At 48.2% G+C, this 16,408-nt stretch overlaps 1 protein-coding gene across 1 annotated transcript; it reads right to left on the bottom strand.

Moving 5' to 3' along the window:
- Positions 1-2,236: 2,236 nt before the first annotated feature.
- MYDGF (myeloid derived growth factor) lies at positions 2,237-15,020 on the bottom strand. The gene is given in 7 exon segments (XM_036741777.1): positions 2,237-3,021; positions 5,525-5,597; positions 6,889-6,970; positions 9,183-9,244; positions 10,862-10,912; positions 14,653-14,929; positions 14,931-15,020. Coding segments are annotated over 7 exon segments (690 nt in total). The 5' UTR covers positions 14,996-15,020; the 3' UTR covers positions 2,237-2,941.
- Positions 15,021-16,408: the final 1,388 nt, after the last annotated feature.

Genomic DNA, 16,408 nt, shown 5'->3' on the forward strand with positions numbered 1-16,408 from the left:
TTTGCACAGTAGGAAAACAGCAGCAAGAAGACCTAGAAAGAAAACCCAGGAGTCAAACTCCCAGGCTCCTGCTCCAGCCAGATCAGAACCCTTCTGGGTTTTTATTTGTTTATTCATTCCGTGGGCGTGTTTTTCTTTCCCTAAACGCCAAAGGCAGTCAAGGCTTTTCATAAAATGTGATTCTTGGCTTGAGTCATTGTACTGCAATCCAGATGTAAGAAATAAAGGCCTGGAATAGCATCCCTGTGAATTTATTAGTGGAGCTCTGATCAGAGGCAGTGAGAAAAGAGTGGGCCACTAACTAGAACCACTTTTGTAACCATGGTTCACTAACAACCATGCTTGGGATCTCTGGTTTCTTCCGTCCTGTAATGTGCATGTCCTGTGTTAGTTGAAGCTGACTAAGGAATAGCAGCAACCCTTTCACCACAAAGAAAACTTTCAGTATACCTTCTTTTTAGGGAGAGCACTAGCCAGTTTAGTGAAGACAGCAGACTGGCCCCTCAAAGAGGAAAGCAGACGCCATCAATGGCCAAACCACACCAGAATCATAGTGCAGCACGGGCCTTTGGAGCGCCTAGACCAACCTACACCCATGGGTGGAATCTCTCCCATAAGAGTTCATCATCTCTGCATCTGAAGACTTTCAGTGATGTTCCCATAACCCACGACTTCACAATGCGGGCAATTCCATCCACTTTGGATAGCTAATCATTTTAAGTTTTTGAACTTTTTTCTTTTTTAAACTCAGGAAAACTCAAGTTCAAATACAGCCTGAGACACTAGTTGTGTAACCCTGGGCAAATCACTTAACCTCTGCCTGCCTCAGTTGCCTCATCTGTAAAATGGGGCTAACAGCGGCACCCACCTCCCAGGACTGTACTTGTAAAGCACTCCGCACATCGCCTGGCACAAGCTAAGTGCTGCACAGACTTGGGCTGACACCCAGCTCTCTGCACCTTGGCCCCTACTCGTCAGGCAGAACAAGCCTAATCCTTTTCACATAACAGCCCCTTGGAAACAGCGACCGTGACCCTTGTCTTTGCTGCTCTAGGCTGCGCCTCCCCAGCTCCTGACCAATGAGTCACCTGCCCAGGCCGGTGGCTGGGGATGAGTCTTTCTCCTATTAGGAGAATGCTGCACAGTGACAAAGATGACAGAGCTGGTGAAGTATCTCCATTAGGCAGAGACAGAATTCCAGACAGTCTAGTCCCATCAGGGTCTTCAGGGTGTCAGAGTGCAGCTAAATTGCTCTGAACTCAAAAGGATTTCTTCTATCTGGCACATCCTCCCTTACCATTAAGGCACAATTTAAGGCACTTACATGGAGAATTTCATCCTCAAAAGGGCTTTACCCATAACAACTAGAGCACCCCAAAAACTAGGTTAGTGCTTTTATTAGCTCTATTTTCCGGAAGGGGAGTTTGACTTGGGACTGTCTCTGCCAAGATGAGTGAGCACTCCGGTGGGAATGCTCAGCTCTCAGCTTCCCGGGCCCTTCCCCCATCGAATCTCACCTAAGCATCGGGCAAACGGCTCAGCAAGCAGACTGTAAGGATCATCTGCCTGTCATCAGCCCTGGCACCCCCAAAAGCAGAAGAGGCAGCCTCTGGTGGGGAAAGCACTGGACATGAAGCCAAAGACCTGGGTTTGAATTCTGGTTCAGTTTGCTGCTGCATGGCTTCGGGCAATTTACTTCTCTTTTATGACATTTAGTTTTCATCTGTACAATGAAGGGATTGAACCAAGTGGTCTCTGAGGTCCTTTCCAGCTCTAAATCCTGTGATCTCATGATTCCGTATCTATAGAGTAGGGCAGAAGCACTGGATCTGGAGGCCAAAGACCCGGGGTGGAGCTATAGCTTTGCTGCTTAGTAGAGAGACGATTCTGGGCAGTGGAGAGAGGGCTGATTTTAGAATCAGAGGTTCCACCTGGGTTCAAAGACCATCTCTGCCACTCACTGTGTGCAAAGCTGGGTGAATTACTTAATCTTTTGGCCTCAGTTTAAAGAGGGGTTTGGAATAGAAGCGCTCCTCCATCTCTAATCCTATGTTAGCTAACAACTACAAGGGAGTGTTGGGTCCCGAGTTAGGCCATTTCCTCTGCCCTTTGGGTAACTGTTCAGACTGGACAGGCTTCCACCCAGGCAATGTTACATTCCGGAGGCACAGCCCTCCTGGCAGAGGGCTCCCTGCCCAGCTACAACCAGCAGCTTGAAGATATTGACACCTTTGAGTAAGAAAAGCTCTTCAAAGACAGAGGAGAGTTTTTAACCCTGCCCTGGCCCCTCTTCATTTATTTAGACATGAAAGAATGTTGAATTCCCTTCACAGTCAATCTATAAGGAAATAAATGGGGTAGACATAGGAAAATAGTTCTGAAACTGTACTGAGAGATGCAGTAAGTTGGCTTGGATTTCTGTTTGTGTCAAGAGTCAAGCTGCCCTGCCCCTTCCTCATACCGACGATTTCAGACCTGAACATGGGGCAGCAGATGGCCAGCTTCCCCTCATCTGGGGGGAAAAAAGGGCCCTGGACAGAGGCACCCATCTGGGCAAGAAGGCAAATCTGTTCCTGCAATATTGAGGTGATTCGGAGGCCTCTTTGGGACCATTTGTTTTAGCCCCACCTTCTTAGGAAGTATCAAAGTAGTCTTGTTTGGAACAGAAGTACCATGAGGTGCAGAAGGAAAAGCAGTGACAGGCTGTCTGGGGGCAAGGCTGGAGGAGCTGGGCCACTCCTGCTTGCCTGAAAGAGAGGCTCCCAAGCTATACTCCCTCTGACACCTGCAGAGTCCTGACCGTAACACCCCAAATACAGCAACGTGGACATCTGTGTGGCAAAACCATGAAAATATCCCCTAGGAAACCAGCACATGAAATGGTCCCTTCTGGTCACTTCAGTAGAGACAATACAAGACAAACTTTGGACGAGGCTCCAGATCACAGTTCAACGTGGCCTGTTCTGGCCACTAACACAATTTTGGACAGTTCAGATCGGAATGCTCCTTGCCTGTGGGTCACTGAAAAAAATACACAGAGACAAAAATATACAATCAGAGGGAAAAAAATACAAAGGCACTGGAAAAAAAAAAACACCCTACATTCACACTCAAGTACTAAGAACACACACAGTTGGCTTGGCTATCAATCAACCCACTATGTTTCCTTGAACAAGTCCTCGTCTCTGGAGGCCTCAGTTTCCTTATTTGGAAAATGGAGTTGAACTAGTTCCTAGTCTAAAATTCCTTCCAGATTCAAGACTCTTATTCTCTAAGTAAAAGTGTTCTACTAATTAAGGTAAATTCCTATATAGTAACACCACAATTTCTCTACCTATATCAACACAGCTTCCTCATGGGAAGTCTCCTATACCAATGAGCTCAAAGGTGCAGTTAAAAAAGCAGAACGCACTTTCAATTATCAAAAGAAGGCCCCGGAAGGGAATTTTTAAACGCCTGAAGCCTACTTCTTTTCACTGTCAATGTTTTTTCACGTTTGACCTTTTTAATGTGGAAAGCTCACCTAAAATGCATAATTTCTCTCTTCTTCCCTCTCATTGCTGACTCAGTCACCATGATGAATGCCAGGCACACACCGTGAAGTGTAATGGGGTGGGCACCAGCTTTGGAGTCAGGGCATCGACCTCACTTGCTGCTTGTCTGACCTAAGACAAGTCACTCAGCCCCTCCTTCTGTAAAATGAGGGTGCCAGACCAGACAGGCTCTTAGATTCCCTGCAGCAGTAAGGAGCCACGGCAGGAGGACATGCCCTGTCACACAGTGAGTGATGCCCTTGAGGCTACTCAGGTATGCCTAGAGAGCTAGGCATCTCAGTCAATCAACGTTTATCAAGTGCCTACTATGTGAGGGCTCTGTGCTAAGCGCTAGAACTAGGCCCAAAGTTGTCCTCTTGCCTTTCTCTGCCATCAACTGTCACCTTCAGCTTTGCCTCTCTCAGAGGCATGGACTTGATTGAGAAAGTCTTCTTGGCATCTGAGCCCTGAATGAGTGGAGTGTTTTTGACTCTAAGCCTTTCATTATGAACCTGGGTCACATCTGACTATTGTTGGCTCTAGAATGATTGAAATGAACGTATGAAACACATACACTTTCTTAAGATGGAGCAAAACTCCAGGACCCACTCCCAATATAAGATGTCCTACGGTCTTAACAGGGGCCTGGGAGGGGTCATTTATTTGAAAGGTAACTACGGGCAGAATGTCGGTAAATTTAAGGCCTAAAAGACTAGGGATTGAGGGTGTCTCCCTTGAAACTATAACTGTACTGAAATGCCAGACATTTGAGGCACCTCACACCCAAGATAATAAATTCTGTTTGAAAACCAAGCATGTGCTTTCTGTGAACTATGGATTGGCCATTTCCCCTCTCTGAGGTTCACTTTCCTCATCTGTAAAGTAACGCTTTCACGAGCTCCCTCATGGAGCTGTTGTGAGAATTACCCGGAGCACTGTGCCTTGATGCTCTCAGAAATGTCTGCTGGCATTTTAAATAAGACACATGGTTTTCTATGATGCTTTCAGGCCTTCCTCACAAGGCCACCATGGAGGGGATACAGTCTGCCCACTTTCTGTGATTAACCTGCCCTTAAACTTCTCCTTCTGTTCTTCTGGCAAGTGAGCAATCCCAAGGTCTACGATCCAATGAAAACAAGGGTTATTCCTGGATTGTACGTCAGACTTCTTAACAATGACAGAAACTCCATGGGGTGCTTTCAGGTGACAGGATGACTTCCTTACAACGGTCTCATTGAGTAAGCTAACATAAGGGTAATGATTTTCACTTTCCTAATAAGGAAAACAAAGACATGATATGACGGAGCTAGTCTCTGAGCTCCAAACCTAGGACCTGAACACAGCTCTCTAGCCTCCAATTCCAGTGCTCTCCTCTACCACATCTGCTGCCCTTCAATCCCTTCTGATTGGATCTCCCACTATCTTACTCCAGGCAGCCACACCCCAATCCGTCACATTACTGCATTTGAGCTACAGAATCACTGAGTCACTGGGTCATAGGTTTCACAGCTATAAGGAAACTTAGAGAGATTATTTAGTTCAATCCCCAATTTTACAGATAAGGAAACTGAGACCCACAGAAAGGAAGTCCCTTTTTTTTTTGTTGTTGTTGTTCTTAGAGACTGGGTCTCCCTAGCCTGGAAGTACAGCGGCTCTCAAAGACCTGATCCCACTGCTGTTTGGGACAGGATCTTGGACCTGCTCCCATGGGCTGAGGTATGGGCTGATGGACTCTTCTTAAGCAGAACTTCCAAGCTCAATCGGTCACCAACCTCCCTCTCTCCAGCAGGGAATTACAAGTGTGTGTGCCACCATGCCCAGCTAAAATTACTTGTTTAAGGTCATATGGGTGGTAGTAAGGAGGTGATTTTAACACAGACTTTCCCATAAATACTGAATTCATTATTCATCTCTCTTCATGCCTTCTCTCTTTCTCTTCTGGCCCAACTCTCACAGTTCACCTTCACTGGTCTTCTAAAGCAAATATTTACCTGCTGTGCTGGTCACTTCAAATTCTTCAGGTTTCAAGGGAACATCTGCATCTTTTCCAGTTGAAGCTTTAGACTGAAAAGAACCAATTCTGAGGTTTACCAGAGGCCTCTGTACAAGGGGTCTAACTGTTCTATAAACCCAGTTCTTATGCCAGAGAAGTCAGTGTGCTGCTGTGTACATTAATCTATTTCAGAGACCACCAAATGGCTTACCAAAGGCTAGCAAGGGCACAGGGGAACCTGCTCTGCCTCAGACGCTTGCTGGCCAAGCAACTACGGACCGGCCATTTCCCCTCTCTGAGGTTTGCTTTCCTCATCTGTAAAATAATGCTTTCACGAGCTCCCTCATGGAGCTGTTGTGAGAATTACCCGGAGCACTGTGCCTTGATGCTCTCAGAAATGTCTTCTGGCATTTTAAATAAGACACGTGGTTTTCTATGATGCTTTCAGGCCTTCCTCACAAGGCCACCATGGAGGGGATGCAGTCTGCCCACGTCTATATTCCTAATGACCAAACAAGACACAGACTTGTCCAGAGTCACCCGGCCAGTGAGTATGAGAGCTGGGCCTAAATTGCATCCACCCACACCCAAAGCTCTCTCAGCCCACTATCAATGCTGTTATTTCTAAGTTTTTCTTTCAGTCAGTGATTTATGAAAAGAATACAAGAAAGGCAGACTCTGCCATGTAACATTTATCAGCTCTGCCCCACTTTCACATTAGCCAAAGGTGGGCAAAATGCTTGCATGGAAGCCACAGGCTGGTAGCCAGGACCAAGCTCATTTCCTGACATGAGGAGCCCTAGGATACCCAAAAAAACAATATAAAAGAGATGCCTTTTTAAAAAATAAAGTCAAACCTTTCTAACTAAAACTGAGTCCATTAGCTCTCTAATTTAGCTTTATACACAGAAGTAAATTTCATTTATTAACATCCCACCAATTCGGAATTAGATAATTTTGGCATATACTGACTACAGAAAAGCCTAGAAAAAAAGGGAAACATTTAACTTACTTCAGGGAACAGACTTCCCTTCCCTTTTGCAGCATCCACCCGAAACCCCACAGCTAATTACAAATGACCCATTATCTATTCATTAAAGCAGTCACGCAGGGCCTCTACTTGGCAACTCATTTAAAACCATCTAAGTGTGTGTTAGTCTCTGGCTTTCTGAGTAACAAAATTGAATTTTAAACACTTTCTCAAGTCAGACTTGTCATTAATTCCGACAGCCTCCTCTGCCCTGCCTCCCATCAGCATGGGCGCCTGGCTTCATGGAGCAGAAGCTTGGGCAGCAATCCCAGCCCTCACAGCATTATCCCCAAATGCCCACTCTTCAGTTAGATCCACAGACTAAGACTTACATAAGCCATGCCGTATTCAACTTCTGCTCCCTGCACTTCTGCCTTAAACTGAGTAAAGAACAGGTAAGACTTTCCCTGGGGCCTGCAAAAAAAAAAAAAAAAGTCATTACAGTCATTCAGAGAAGGGAACGCTGGTACAAATTCCCTGCAGCTGGCCCAAGGGATGGAAGCCTGTCCTATTAGCATCTGAGCCTGGCTTCTTAAAACCAGGGAGAGATGGAAGCTATCCAAACAGGTCACTGACTCTGGGCAAGCAGTATTCATGCTGCTGGGGATGCTGCCACAGGTCTCTTGCTCTCCCATGAGGGAGGGCAGCAGAACCATCTTGGAGACCGATTCCATCGCTTCCCAGCTGGATGATCCCAGGTCAGCTACTCTGCCTCCAAGGCTTGGTGGCCCCACCTATAAAATGGGAATAATACCCACCCTCTCTATTTCACAGAATTGTTGTGAGGATCAAGTGAGGCAGCTCTGGTAAAGTGCTTTGTAAACCCCAAACAAAGTGCTCTAGAAATCTGAGATTCCTACCAGACTCCAGGCCTGGGGATGACCTCAGAAAATCTGCCTGAAGGCCAGCTTAGCTCAGCCAGGTGTGGAATGGCTCCAAACGGAGCAATTGGGAACTGCATCAGCGGAGGGACCCCAGCAGCCAGGAAATAACCAACAATGGCAGGAATGAGTGACATTCAATTCCGCTTTGAGATGTATCCAATGTTGCAGGGGAAGGCTTCCCATTCCTTCACAAAGAATCTTTTAATGCATCTAAAGTGACATTCTGATGATCCCTAAGGCACTGACAAAATTTTAAATGCCCTTCGAGGGGTTTTGAAGGCAGCTGAACTAGGAAACAAAGGTTAAACAGGTTTCCTCCAGAAACGAGACAACAGTAGATTCAGAACTATAGCCAACGCTACTTTGAAGGCACTAGCCCATGGCCTTAGCTCCCCACACTACAATGATGCATTCATTCTTGTTAACAAGAGCAGTACTCCTAAAACCTGGACCATCTAGAACCCACTGAGAGAGCCTAAGGGCTTCTGCTTCAGCTAATGTAGGAAATCTAGGTCAATTAAACAAAGAGTGAGGTTCAAGCACTACATGGTTACTGAGCACCCACTAAATGCAAGCACTAGGCAAGGAATTAGAAATACAAGCCTCATGGAGCTCACAGTGGGACTGGGTAAAGAGAAGACCCATATTGTACATGAAAAGCTAACTGAAAACACGAAGCACAATCATATGCTCACTTTCTATAGCCTGGCTTCCCCCTTCTTCCTGCCCCACTTTCAGGACCTAGTTCCAGTCCCATCTCTTCTCGAAAGCCTTTCTGTCCACACTGTTGCATTCTCTGAACGCTTACAGAACTGATTGTCCGTTCCACACAACTTAGCGCTTTATTACAGCTGGCTACTGTTCTCTGCTCATTGGTATGACCATTGGGGTATTCAAAAAAACCTTGAAAACCACTACTGGATCATTCATTCTTGGAGGCAAAGGACGTTCCTTAGCAATATTAAGTGAGAAATGCATCTAAGTCCTTTCTGGCTCTCCTTCACTGGAAAAGGAGGGAGATGGAACAAATGATTATCTGGGGTCTTTCCTTGACTCCTCCCAGACCCATCCAAACCATTCACACCGATAAGATGGCAGTCACCAAGTCTCTTTCTTCCTGTCAGATGGAGAACTACCAGGCCTTATCATCTGCTCTGCCCATGTACCCTAAGGTCCCGTCTCTAGGCCCTCAAGACCACTCTACTGTCACCTGAACTGCAGACCACAGCACAAGGATGCTTAGGCATTGCCGAGACTACACCCATAAGGCTTTTTTCTATCTGCTCCCTCTCCGTGTTGTCTCTTCACCCCGAGGGAGTGTTTCCTTTTTCTACTTGTATCCCCAGCACTCAGCACACTGCTTGGCAAAAGTAAGGGCACAATAAATGCTTCTTCATTTCTTATTCAGTGTTCTAAGGTCCCTTCCCAGCTCTGATGACATCCTTTATTTTTTGTTCCAAGGCTGGCCAATCGCCACTGCTGCTGCAGCTCCTACTTCATTTATCTGGCATTTTAAAGTTTGCAAAGCACTTTACAAACACTATTATGACCCCCATTTTGCAGATGAGGAAACTGAGGCACAGAGAGGGGAAGGGATTAGTCTAGAAGCCACACAGCCCTGCCAGTGTCGGAGGGAGGATTTGAACCCAGGTCATGCTGACTCCAAATCCAGAGCTGTATCCATTATGAGTTCTAAAGGAGCCAGAGGACAGATAAAATAACAGTGAAATGACTGAACTTGCCTCCAAATGACGCAGGTGAGGAGTCGGCTGTCATCACTGAGGTCCAGGCTCATTTGCCATTGCTGTGAATGGAAGACAGCGCAAGTCTCATGATGCTTGTAAACGGAAAACATCTCATGACTTAAAATTGCTTTGAGACCCCTGAGCACCAGTAAAATGTTCTAACCCAGGCACAGCAGCAAACAAAGCTCTCCCTGCATTTAGAAAATTACCTAAGAAGGAAACTGACTTGCTGACAAAGCATTCGAAAGAAGCCCACGCCAGCAAGGCTCCCATGTGAAAGGGGCAGCGTGAAGATGGATGGGCCCTCACAGGGAGGACTTCTTCCTTCTTCCAGGGCTACGGAAGGGTCTGGCCCAAGGGCAGCCTTGCCTCTCCAGCACTGACTTTCAGCCCTCCCCATTACAATTCAGGTGGTGAACACAGGTGTAAACATAACCTCTGGATGAATGCAGTATTTTGGTAGCATAACCGTAATTCAATCAAAGCCATCAGCTGCCAGGCCTTGTCAGTTTTACCTTCACAGCTCCCCTCACTTAGCGGTCGCCGCCTGTCTCACCCTCTCCTTCTCATCATGGACATGCCCTCATCACTTCTCATCTGGACTAAAAGATGACCCTGTTCACATGTACTGAGCTATGTGAGAAAAGGAGAAGAGCCACCAGACAGCCAGCAGATCACAGCAACAAGAATCTGACCCTTTGGCAGGCTGAAGTCTCAGAACGATGTTTTTAAATGCATAAAATAAGGCACATAGGATTACAAAGGCAACCAATCATAACTTTTTTCCCATTCAAATGCACAGCCCCCGGGGGAAGAAGCGCTGATATAGACAGGGTGCATCTCAAAGAGAAGGCTGCTGAGTGCCCTCTCCTGCTCCTAGCCCAGTCTCGAGGACAAGAGAAGGAGCGACTAAGCCATGGAGAGGAAGTAGTGTTATCTGAAGAGAGTCGAGGATAAAAAGGGAGGAAGGATGAAGGCAGGTCTGGTAACAGCCCAGGGGATTCCAGAGCGCACAACACTAAGGAAAGGCCGAGGAAGAAAGGGGACAGGTAACTAATCTACTTCTCAATACTTCTTAGTCATCATAAAGTCCCTCTCCAAGGGGAAATGCTAAGAAATTATGAAATTCACTAGACAGCATCTTTTAAACTACATCATCACCATGGGTTATATAAAAACTCCAAACCTATTATACAATGATTCCTTCACCCCAGGGAGTGCAAGGAAAGGAATAAGAATAAATAATTAAAATAATAATAGTAGGTGACATTCACATAGCACTTTAATCTTCCCAGTGTCCCCCACCCTGTGAGACAGGCTATCCACCTGAGGAGACCTGCACAGGGTAAGATTCAAACCTAGGTCTTCTGGGTCCAAACCCAAGGCCTTTCCCAGCAAAGCCTGAGAGGCATGAGGCAGGTAACATTTTCTTCACTGCACTGACACGAAGGCCTCTCCGGGTTCAAAGCCCTGCCTGGGGTCACACAATGAACCAGGACAAGCGGCCAGGTCTCCCGACCCCAGGGCCAGTCGGCTCTGCACATCAGGCTATTTTGTTGGCCTGTCAGGAGAACATGCTCACTCAGCTTCTAAGGAAAGGCTGGCAGTGGAGCTGGCGTCTGTGGGGGAGTGGAACTGTCCTTTGATCGAGCTGTGCTAGGATCTGAATAACTCACCTCATTAGTCCCACCTTGAGAAGCATACGTGAATGTGCAGGTGTGCCCTCCCTGGAGAACAAAGGAGAAAAAATAAGTCTTGGGAACAGCAGGCAATGGGAAATGGCAAAGAGTTGTTAAATACATCTTCTCTTCTTTTTAGACTCTGGCTCTGAGCATGAGAGGAAGTCAAATGCCTTTGTCAGGCACCGCTTCAGGCAAAAAGCAATCAGTTAAGTAACTCATTTATCTACAGCAAGGAGTTAGGGAAAGGAACAAAACACAGGAGCCCAAAGTGGAAAAGGACCTTAGAAAAACCCTATTTCAGGCTGAAGAACAAACACCCTCTGTGACAAGGCCATCCGACATGGGGGCCTCCAGTGACCGGAAACACCACCCCCAGAGGCAGAGGATGCATTCTGTTTTTGGACAACTCTAGTTTTGAGGAGACTTTTTAATGCTGAGCCGAAATCTCTCTCTGTCATTTTCAGCCCTCCCTCCTGGCTCCATCGATACCACGCTCACGCCTCCCTTTCCCTGAACTACCCCATCTACAGCCCCAGACACACAATCTACACTTCGTCCAACCGGGACCGTGTATCCTCGTCTTGTATGTTGTCCTGACCCTTGGTCCACGGCTCAATACCCATAGATCTGAGAGAGGTGAGGGCCCCTATAAACCTGGAGGATCAGGAGCAGCTCTGGATGCCACATTAAAGAGAGATACTGAGAAAGCAGACCCTGTAGGACCAGTGCTATTATTATCCTTATCAAAACAGATGAAGAAACAGAGGCAGAGGTAAAAGTGACTTACCCAGGATCACACAGTTACTAAGCGTCTGAGGCCAGATTCAGAGTCAGGACTTCCTAACTTCAAGTCCAATACTCTACCCCCTAGGCCACCCAGCTGTCTAGAAACCACAGTGGCTCCCCATTGACTCTAGGAAAAAAGCGAACTCCTTTGCGTGGCCTTCAAAGTCCTTCACTATGTCACTCTCCCAGAAATGTCCCTTTATATCCACTCATACACTCTGTGAACTAATTAAACTTGCCTGCTCTCAGGGGCCTGTCCACGACATCCTACCTCTTTCTTTGGAGAGGCTCTCCTCCCTGGACGCTGAGAGTCCTCACCTTGCTCTCTTGGAGCCGCTACCTACCCTTTCAGGATTAGCTCACAAGACACTTTTCCTATGTGATGCCTCTCCTGATCTCCCCCACCCCCAGAACTTTGTATTGATATATCTGTACATAAACTGTAATCTCAACAGAATAAAAGCTCCCTGAGGGCAGGAACTATTTGCTTTTGCCTTCCTAGGGCCAGCACTGAGCACTGCCTGTAGCATATGCTTAATACATGCTGGCTGAATTCAGCTGCACGCTGCAGATGACTCCTACTTCAGGAACGGAGGAGCCCTGGGATCTCTCTCCTCCTTACTGTCCACGGCGCCAGGACCCCCAAAATACACTGGGGCACACAAGTAGATTTATTTAGCAGGAGTGCAGATTTCACCTCAACAGACAGTCCGGACCCTCTCATAATGTAACCTCTTTTGGGAAGTGGTCATTCCCCTGAACCTCGCTGGTACCTGGGGTCTATTTTTTGAGAATGCCGGAGAGGGGCTCTGCATGCTTGGGGTGTATGAGGCTGTAACAGGATACACCTCTTCTTTCCTCTCAGATGCTGTAACCTTCTTGTGGCCCCAGGCTGAGGGGTTCTGCAGGGAGAGCTCCACTAGCCACTTCCTAAATGGCCCCAGTTCCCCCAGCACTGGAGAGTGGGGCCCTGGACCCTAGCCTTGGGAACATCTTACCTGCACTCTCTTTCCTTCATCCCAGAGCACTAGGTCCTCTTATTAACACAACAGTCATTTGACCCCTGCTACAAGCAGGGCTCTGGGCTAGGCAAGGGTCCAGCAGTCCTCACCCTCATGGCATTCACAGATCACTGACATTTCCTATTTCACTTCATCTTCACAAGCGTGTGAGGGGACGGAGGAAGAGCAGCAGTCATTCCCTGCTTTTTACAGAGAAATGACTCAAGCAACAAATGCCTGTTAAGCATCTACTCCGTTCCAGGCTCTGGGCTAAGTGTTGGGGCCACTAAGACAAAACAGAAATAGTCTCTGTGCTCAAGGCTCTTACATACTAACAGGAGAGACCACATGTACACATAGAAGCGTAAGCAGAACATAGGCTAAAGAAATGTGAGGCACTTTTGAGAGGGCCCTGACAGCTGGGGGTGGGTCAGGAAAGGCTTCAGGCAGTGCTTGAGCAGAGCCTTGAAAAAAAAATCAGGGATCTCAAGAGGCAGAAGTCTGAAATGAGGTGCATCCTGGGCCTGGGGGACAGCTTGTCTAATGGAAAGGCACACAGATAGGAGAGTCCACATGCGCACCTACGCTTAAGAGAACATAATGAGAGAAAGAGACACAACAGACAGACACATGGTCAGACCTTTGCTTTAGGGAGATCCCTTTGACGGCTGTGTAGAGGATTGCCCGGAGGGGAGAAGAGATTTGAGGAAGGAAGGGAGACCAAAGAAGAGGATACTGAAAGTCCAGGCAAGAGGTGCGGAGGCCTGAGCTCAAGCGGTGGCTGTTATGAGAGAAAAAGGGAACCAACCGGGCAAGAGATGACATGGAGATAGAAAGGATTCTTTGAAAACCTAGGAAAATGAGCCTCACAGAGCTAAGATGACATGTGCAGCCAGGACCAGGCCAGGGCTAGCCTCATTCTGCATCTGAAACTCCCCCAGCTCGGGCTTGACACTGCATGTATACCCTACAGACAGACACTCAGTGGTTGTTTCATTTTAACTGTAACGCCAAGTCCAATATTCTTTCTACCAGACTGTCATCTTAAGCACTTACCATACTCGACTGCATTATATTTGCACGTGTTTTATATTCCCTACCAGACTGTGCCATGTGGACAGGGACCCAAGTTCAATTCTCTCAGGGTCTCCCTCTGTGCCTAGCACAGGGTTTAATGTATGTCCCTGCTAGGTTCATCTCCCACTTATTCTAGGCCACCCTTTGCTATTCCTTTAAGAAGACACTCTTTCCAATGACTTCACCTCCCCACTCCATGTCTCTTTACCAGCTCTAGAGTCAAAAAGACCCGAGTTCAAATCTGGCCTCAGACACCAGCTGTGTGACCCTGGGCAAGTCACTTAACCCTGTCTGCCTCAATTTCTCATCTGTAAAATGAGTCCAAGAAGGAGATGGCCAACCACTGCGGTATCTCTGCCGAGGAAACCCCAAATAGGTTTGCTGAATTAGACTGAAATGAATCCCCCCCCTTACGTGGAAGGCTCTCGGCCTCCTGGCTTCCTTCGAGCCCCACCTACAGTCTCATTCTCTACAGGAAGGCTTCCCCCCGCTCCTCTTAATTCTGGGGCCTTTCCTGGGTTGACTATAGCCTATTTATCTTGTACGCGGCTCGTCTGTTCCTTGGGGGCAGGGCTGTCCTTTGCCTCTCTGGACATCCCCGGCTCTTGGGAAATGCTTATTGACTGGGACGGGTAGAAGGGACCTCGAGATGGAGGTCGGGGGTGGAAGAGGCTGTCCGACATGGGAGCCTTCACCAGAGCCTGGGGCTGCTCACCCAATCCCCCTCCCGGGGTCCCTGGATCATCAGGCGGCCGACATTTATTGGGCTCCTGCTGGGGAGGGGTCTTAGGCTTCAGACCATCAGAGGCCGGGGCCGCCTGGGCGCCCCTCCCCCGCAGGCCTGGGACTCGCGCTGTTCGCTCGGGGTGGGGGGAGAAGGGCCCGCCCCTCCAGCCGCCCCGGCCCCCCCGCCCCCCGTACCGCCTGCCCGTGGCTCTGCGAGAAGGAGTGCACCACCCCGCCGGGCCGCACGTCAAACTCCACGGTGCGGTCACCGTCACTGCTGCCCGCCGCCGCCGCCGCCGTGGCCGTGGCCAGGAGCAGGAGGAGTGAGGCCCAGGGGCGTGGGCCGGGGGCGCCGCTGCTGCCGGTGCCTCTGGGCGCCGCCATTCGGGCCGGAGGCTGGGACGGAAGGAAACGCTGACGGGGCGCCGAGAGGGACACGTTAGGCGAGCCGCGCGGCGGGCGAGGGAGCGTGCTCCACGTCAGAGCTCGCGGTGGCCACGTGACCGGCCCCTCCCCGCCCCCGCCGCCAGTCCGCCATCTTGGGTGTGAAGGAGATGACCTTAAGCTCGGGGTCCCAGGGCGGATTCGTGGTCTGGGCCCGCCCCGCCTTTAGAATTAGGGAGGGGGACCCTCCAGGTTACAACGGGGGGCCTTGTCCTGCGGGGCGCACCCGTCAGTCCGCGCTTGACCCCAATGAGAAAGAAGTGGAAGCGGACCCAGTACCGGAAAAGCCCCGCCCACAGATGGCGCTTCTCCCTCGACCCATTCATTTCCTTCCCCTCCATGAGTTACGTCACGTCCCTTGCTGTTACGTCACATTCCTTTCCTGAAGTTTCATACGGCATCCAGGCACCAGAGAGAGCACCCAACGAAATAGGAAGCAGAATTGGAATTCCTCCATTAAGAGCTTTCTACATGCTAGCGCTCTCTCCTTGAAATTACTTTGTATTACATCACAGATGCTTTTGTCTGCCTACTTGTACGCACGTTGAATTTGCAGTGGGAAGAGGAAAATTCGAACTCATAACTGCTGTTTACAGCCTTAGTTATCTTAGGCGAGTCGTGGCACGCTGCACCTGTTTCCTTATTTGCTCTAAAAGGAGGGGTTGGATATTTGGACGACTTTTGTGTGTGTGTGTGTAAATAGTGTTTTTATTTTTTGCAGCGTTCATTTTTTTTATAAGATTTTGGATTTCAAGTGTTTTCTCCCTTCCTCCCATCCTCCTTCCCCAAGATGGCAAGCAATCTGATATAGGTTGTACATGTGCAATCAAGAATGCATATTTCCACAGTAGTCACGTTGTGAAAGAAGAAACAGAACAAAAGGGAAAAGCCGTAAAACCAAAAAAAGTGAAAATAGTATCCTTCGATCTACATTCAGACTCCATAGTTCCTTCCCTGGATATGGATAGCATTTTCAGCATGAGTCTTTTGGAATTGGAACAAAAACTTCCAAGGTCTCTTGGGGCTCCAAAGCTGTGTCTTCGCAGTAGGAAGTTCATTTTTGTCGCTGTTTCCGCAGCTACCAAGCACAGTGTCTTGGACATAGTACATGTTTACTCAAGTATCATTAAATTGAAATGCAGGGCATAAAGCACAGCCTGCTCTCCAGAAGCTTACAATGAATTGGAGCCATTGCCCAACTGACAAATGATCAAAGGATGTGAATAAGCAGTTTTCAAGGGAAGAAACCCAAACTATATGTAACCATGTGAAAAAGTGCTCGAAATCGCAGTCATCGTTCAGTTGCTTCAGATTCTTTGTGACCCCATTCGGGTTTGAGGTTTTCTTGGCAAAGATATCGGAGTGACTTGCCATTTCCTTCTCCAGCTCATTTTTACGGATGAAGAAGGTGAGGCAAACAGGGTCAAGTGGCTTGCCCAGGGTGATACATCTAATAAAGTATCTGAAGTCAGATTTGAACTCAGGAAGATGAATCCCAGATGAGGCC

Source organism: Trichosurus vulpecula, chromosome 1 (genome assembly GCF_011100635.1).
Source record: "Trichosurus vulpecula isolate mTriVul1 chromosome 1, mTriVul1.pri, whole genome shotgun sequence".
Taxonomy (NCBI): domain Eukaryota; kingdom Metazoa; phylum Chordata; class Mammalia; order Diprotodontia; family Phalangeridae; genus Trichosurus; species Trichosurus vulpecula.